This window comes from Myotis davidii, unplaced genomic scaffold (assembly GCF_000327345.1).
Source record: "Myotis davidii unplaced genomic scaffold, ASM32734v1 scaffold327, whole genome shotgun sequence".
Taxonomy (NCBI): Eukaryota; Metazoa; Chordata; class Mammalia; order Chiroptera; family Vespertilionidae; genus Myotis; species Myotis davidii.
In genome coordinates this window covers 4,226,291-4,232,551 of record NW_006298628.1, presented here as the reverse complement: position 1 = coordinate 4,232,551, position 6,261 = coordinate 4,226,291, and the positions used below count along the sequence as shown (strand labels likewise).

Below are 6,261 nucleotides of genomic sequence, written 5' to 3'. Positions count from 1 at the left end.
TGGACCGGGACCCCACTTTCCCACACACATGGGGTGGGAGTGAGGGTGGAGGCAGCGACAGTTGTCTTCCTGGAGGGACCCCAGAGGCCCCCCCGGGGAGGGGCTCCACCGGCGGGGGGCTGAGGGCCCCCAGGGGACAGTGCGAGGGTCATAGGACCCCTGGCCACAGGGCGCAGGGCTAATTCTCTCCCAGAGGAAGGGCAGTGGCGGCCTGGGCTGGAGCCTTCCCCTCTCGGTCTGGTACCTGCAGAGCAGTCCGGGGCCCAGGAAGAAGCAACTGCGGCTCCCCTACCCCCCAGCCTCCCAGTCCTCCTGCCGCCCCTGCCCTGCCCTGCCCTGCCCTGCCCGGTGGCCTTTAGCTGCCCTGGCTCCAGACTGGGGCTCCTGTCTGCACCCTCCTCTTCCCCTTCACCACTCTTCCACCACCATCTCTCCCTCCGGAAGTCCTTTCTGAGCTCTACCACGAATCTCTCATGTTAGAAAAGAACCGTTTTGTCAACAGGTAACTTTACATCCTCCTCATGCACCCAGGCCACCTCGGGGTTGGGGAGGTGGGGAATTTGCAGTAAAACCTCTTGACAGAGAGAACCAGGAAGATAGAGCTCCGTGCCTCACTGGCATGGGGTCCCTCCGATGGGACAGAGCGGTGTGTGTGTGTGTGTGGGGGCATGTTGCAGTTGGGCCGCTAGCTCAGGGGGACGCTAGCATCAGGCACAGTGTCTGTGACAGCATTCTTGGCTTTGGCGGTCCCTGTCTGCAGCTGATAAAGGCCTGGGTGCGGGAGGGGGCTGGTGGCGGAGATGTGGGCAGAGAGCAGTGGAGGCTGATGTGGCAAGAGGCTGCTGGGGCAGGGCCACCAGTGTTCAGGGAGCCCACGCAGAGAATGGCCCGGAGGCTTGGCTTCTCTGCCCAGCGTCTCCCTTGCTGTGTGACCTGGAACAAGTTGTCTTCCTTCTCTGGGCCTCTGGCCTCTATACAGTGAGGCTGCGGGCAAAGTCTTTGGCTCTTGGTGGTGGGATTATGAAAGATCTTTTTTCTTTTTTGATGATTGTCGCCTCTTTTCTGACTTGTTATGATATGTCTGGTTGATTGATAATTTTAAAAACTATAAAAAGGAAGAGGTTGGACAGACCAGTGTTTGAGCTCCTGTGTAGCCCGACCTGGTGGGATCTTCTGGACTCAGGATGTGCCAGGTCAGTGGGGGAGGGCTCTGAATGAACGCCGGCAGAACTGGAGGAGCCGTGGGAAGGTCTGGGAAAGGGAGTTGGGGGATAACAAGGATGTGTGTTGGGGGGGGCTGTGGCCAGACCCAGGCCTGGCCGGAGGCCGCCTCTTCGGAGGGGGGTTGAGGAAGGAGAGGCCTGGGGAGGCCAGGCAGAGCGGGCAGGCAGAGCGCGGATCTCGCCGTCCTCCCGGCTTTGGCGGACTCGGCGGGAGAGGTGGACTTTCCCTGCAGAGGGGAGATGTTAGAGCCAAGGAAGCTCTGGAAGCCAGAGCAGGTAGCGGCTGACTCTCAGTTTAGTTTTCCTTCCCCAAGGCCAGGCTGGATTGGACAGAGGGCCGAATGGAGGCAGGGGTTGTCCTGGGCAGAGAACAGGTGTGGGGGTGGGACATTCTGGGGGAGGCCACTAAGGAGGGACAGCCCAGCTCTGATGGGTGGTGGAGTCCTTGGACGAGTGAAAGGGCAGCTGGGAGCTGGGCCTGAGGGGGTTCTGCCATGAGGCTCCCGCGTCCTCTGGGCTGGGCGTGGGGGGGCGGGGTCGGGGGATGGCTCAGGAGGGAGCTGAGATCTGTCCCAGGTGGACAGGCCACCGTAACATGAAGGTTTCTCAGACCACAGGACGAAGCTGGCAACTCCATAGAATATCAGAGAATTCATTACACGGTAATTTACTTACGGGAAGATTAGGCCTAAGTGGACAGAGGGCCCGGCTGTATTATTAATCTTGTGTATGTCTTAGCAACTGGAATCTTCACAGGCACAGGGGCCGTGTCGGCCTGATCACTGTTGTCACCCCGGCAGCCAACATGGCACCCAGCACACAGCACAGTCTCAATAAACGTTCTGAATGAGTGAGTGGATCAGAGGTGGTCACAGGCTCTCTTCCTTTGAGAGAAACACACAGGGAGCCAAACTCTTCTCTCTCCTTTCCTCTCCTCTTTTCTTTGACGCTTTGGTGGTCTCTGCCTGCCAATCCCTTGTGCCTCCTTCCCTCTCCCCAGATGAGGGTCCCGGTGGGACCTGCCGGCAGCAGGAGGGGAAAGGGTGCGGGTGGGGCAGGTAGCGAGGAGGCAGGGGTTCCGCTTATGGCGAATGGGCCTGTCCCAAGCCCCTCGGAAAGTCGGAAAGTCGGTCCTCATGTGAGACCCAGGGAAGGCTGCACCGCGGGGGATACTTTGTGTATGTTATTTTGCTAAAGACTCAAAGCGACCTGCCAAGTGGAGGGCTTACCATCCCCATTTTACAGAGGAGGCAGCCGAAGCGGAGAGAGCGTTTGTAGTCTGTCCAGTGTTGCAGGCAGTAAGGCGTGGATTCAGGCTTCTTTCTCGGGCTTGTCTGGTCCCAAACCTGTGCTCCGTTGTTGCGGGGACATGACAGTGAGGCTTCCAGTGGGGCCTTGCCCCAGGGGAGGGTCTGTCAGCCTCGTGGGTCTCATACTCAGGGCATTTAAAGGTCCTTCCTGGCCTCCTTTCTCCCTCCTTCCTCCCTCACTTCCTTCTTCCCCTCAGTGCCGATCTCTGAGCTTACTGAGTATTTGCTCTGTGCCAGGCACCTGGAGCCTACAGATGCCCAGGCAGCGGCGATATGTTGCGATCGATTGATCGGGGCTGGGGAGCCACGGGAAGCGTTCTGGGAGAGGGGGAGAGATATCCGGGGAGGCGCTGGGAAGAAGTGACATCTCATGCGACCTGAAGGATGAGCAAGAGCTCATTGGGAGACGGGTTTACTTACGTATGGAGCAGAGTGATCCTGGCTGAGAAACTGCATGTGAAGCCTTGTGGCCGGAGAGAGCAGGGCTGGGTGCGTTAGGGAGTCAGGAGGCTGGAGAGGGAGCAGGGATCCAGTCACAGGGGCCTCGAATGCTGGGGACAGTTGCTGAATCTTTAGCTGGAGGCCTGTGGCGAGTGGGACGCCTGGGAGAGTTGGCACCCAGTTTGTCTCCTAGATGCGCTGGCGGGCAGGTGGGAGCCCGGCGGAAGAGCATTAAAGGTGGAGGCCGAAGTAGCTGCCGGACCGAGTGGTGGTTCTGGGCCTGGAATGGCGAGCTTGGTGAGTCGTGGGATGAGGGTGGCTTGGACCGGGCACCCTCAGGAGTGGTGGCATGACCTGCCCTCCTGAAAGCAGCCCATTGCTTCCTGCCCCGGAGCAAGGCAGTGGCATGTGAAGGGGGTTGGGGCACTACCTCCAAGACAGGGGACACAGTCTCCCAGGGCAGCTCCCAGGTGCAAGTCCAATGGTTCTCAGAGCAGGGCGTCCAGGAGCCCAGCCCACATGCCAGCCCTGCCCCGGGGCTGCCCGTGCACAGTGGGCAGCAGCTGGCGTTGCAGCTCACATCCTGCTGCGCTTTCTGTGGTCGGACAGAGCCCGGCGCCAGCCTGCTGGCCTGAGTGCAAATTCTGCCACCGACTAGTTGTGTCTCAGTCTCCCGGTTTGTAAAATAGATGAAAAACGAGCACCTGCCTCCTGGGCTGTGTGGGGATTAAATGAGTTAATGTGTGTAAGGCGTTTGGAACGGCGCCCGCACAGTGTCAGCCGTTCTCTACCAGCGAGCTGTCATTTCCATGATCCCTGTTACTGTTGTGACATCCCACTAGACTAGACCCTATGCCGAGTGGGGCCGTGGGCGAATGAGTGCAGGAATAAAGGAACAGTGTGTTCTGGAAGCTTCTTGGCCTCACTCACACGCAGAGGCTCCCCAACGCAAGGCAGAGGTATAGCAGGGAGCAGCCGAGGTTCGGATAGGCGTGTAACACAGGCGTGAACACATAGGGAGGAAGCCAGGGCCTTCAGGCAAGTCTGTGTGTGCGCGCGCCCACGTGTGTATGCACAGGCACGTGGACCTTGCACACACACACGTGAGCCGCCAGCTGTGTTGGATCCGTCCACGGGCTGAGGGGATGATGTCCTGTCCCAGCCAGCTGGGAGGGGGAGGGTGGCAGGGAGACGGAGTGTGTGGTCTGGGAGGGCAAGATTCAGGACTAGGCCCGAGTAGGGCTGCCTCCTGTCTATCCTTTGCCCCGCCCTCCTTCAGGGACTCTGCCTTTGACCCTGAGCCTCTATTTATAAAGCCTCTCAGAGGAGTGATTGTTGCCCCCATTTTCGTGATGCGGAAACTGAGGCTTAGAGAAATAAACAGAGGGGTCCGAGGTCGAACAGCTTGTGGGTACAGCCGTGTCCTCTCCTACCCCACCTCTAGCTGGGTACCCACTCCCTGCCCTCTCCCCAGGCCTTGGGCCCCCACCATCCAGGCACCCGCCCGTCTCAGCTGCAGGATTGTGATGCCTGCAGATCCCAGCATCCCTGCCCAGGCCGGCCCACCTCCTCTGCTTGCTCGGCACATGCTCCTTTCCTGTCCTGGCTCCTGCCCAGGCCCGAGGGCTGCTTGCAGGAGACGCGGGGAGCGGGGCACACCAGCTCAGCACAAAGAGTTCTCCTTCCAGAGGCAGCTGTGGGCCTCGGCCGAGAAAGGCAAGGCAGCCCTGGCTTGGGATGGGACCGAGGGCAGGCTGTCTTCCCACACCGGGCCCAGGGCCATCTCAGCCAGTGGGCATCGCGGGGAAGGGGTCTGGAGGCCGCCCCTCTCCCCAGCTTCTCCAGAGCATCTGGTTGCAATTAGGGGCAGAGAAGTAAAAGGGGGCCGGCAAGGGTCCAGCAGGCGCCAGCAGCCAAGAATGACTTAATTGGATAAAATGTCTAATGACAAACCAGAGCCTCACAGCAAAGAGTCCTGGCCCCAGCCCCAGGCCTGGGCCTGGCCAAACCTTGTCTCAATCTCTGTGCTTGTTGGCTCCCAGGTTACCTCCAGTCTCGTGTGCTCAATTATGCAGTGATTGAGCACCTAGTGTTTGCTAGGCACCGAGGATACACATTTGCAGAAGGTGGGAGCGTCCTGGGGGCAGCAGGGAGACAGGCAGGTAGTTACAACACCAGTGGATGCTCTGGGCAAGAGAGCTACATCCAGAGCTACATCCAGGATGCCTGGGTGGAGACAGGCATCTGACACAGGGTGGGCCTGAAAGTGACGAAGTTCGCAGGGACTAGCAGATCCACTGGTCTGGTGGTCTGTGCCCCGTATACACATCCCTCGTAGGGGTGGCTATTGGAGTGACAATATAGGACACATCTGTGTCCATCTTTCGGGAATGGACAAGCATGGTATCTGTGCCATTTAGAATAAATCTAATGAGGGAACTGGAGAGAACATTGAGTTTAGGAATCGCTGCTAAATGGCCTGGGTGCCACCACTTCCCAATCCGGTGCTTGGCATATGGCCGGACCAGGAATTGAACCAGGACCTCCTGGTTCACAGGTCAGTGCTCAACCCCTGAGTCACCTAGGCTGGGCCAGGGCTTCTCAATAGCTACCCTGGGGGTCATTTAAGAATCCCAGTGCTCAGGCCGCACCATGGACCGCACTACACCGTAGTCTCTGGGGTGGGACACAGGCATCAGGGATTTTTAAAGATCCCCGATGATTCCAGGGCAGCTGAGGTTAAGAGTAATCACCGCTTAGGAGGCAGGTCCAACTGGGTTTGAAACTTACCTCCATCCCTAACCTGCTGTGTGACCTTCTTGAACTTCTGGGAGCTGGACCCCTGTCTGTGAAGTGGAGAGCATCCATGTACTGGGGAGGGTCGGGGTGAGGACTGAAAGGGCCACATGTGCAAAGTGCACGGAGTGGGGCTGGGTCCCTGTCTCGTGCATATGGGGTGTCTCCCGCCCTGGTAGTCAGTGTCCCCAAAGGCAGTGGTGGCAGGGCCCCTGCAGAGGAAGTGGGCTGGTTCCCCTCCCAGGCCTTCACTCCGACTCTCAGGACTCACCTTTCTGTCCCCTTCCCCCAGGTCTGGATGCAGGCCAAGCCCCTGGATGGGCCGCCGAGGGGGCCTTGCGGGGCTGGAACCGGAGAGCCCGGGAGAGCCCCGGGCAGGTGTCGGAGCCGGACAGGACCCAGCTGAGCCAGGACCTGGGTGGGGGCACCCTGGCCATTGACACGCTGCCGGATAACAGGACCAGGGTGGTGGTGAGTGCTGCAGGAACGTG

General features: G+C 59.5%; 1 protein-coding gene across 1 annotated transcript in view; it reads left to right on the top strand.

The window, feature by feature from the left end:
* The first annotated feature begins 2,314 nt into the window (after positions 1-2,314).
* Positions 2,315-6,261, top strand: part of PLXDC1 (plexin domain containing 1) — a 48,532-nt gene continuing 44,585 nt past the window's right edge. Inside the window, exons 1-4 of the mRNA XM_015570790.1 lie at positions 2,315-2,361; positions 3,168-3,271; positions 5,017-5,100; positions 6,063-6,241. Of these exons, the coding sequence (XP_015426276.1) occupies positions 2,315-2,361; positions 3,168-3,271; positions 5,017-5,100; positions 6,063-6,241 (414 nt within the window). The remainder of the gene's footprint in view (positions 2,362-3,167; positions 3,272-5,016; positions 5,101-6,062; positions 6,242-6,261) is intronic.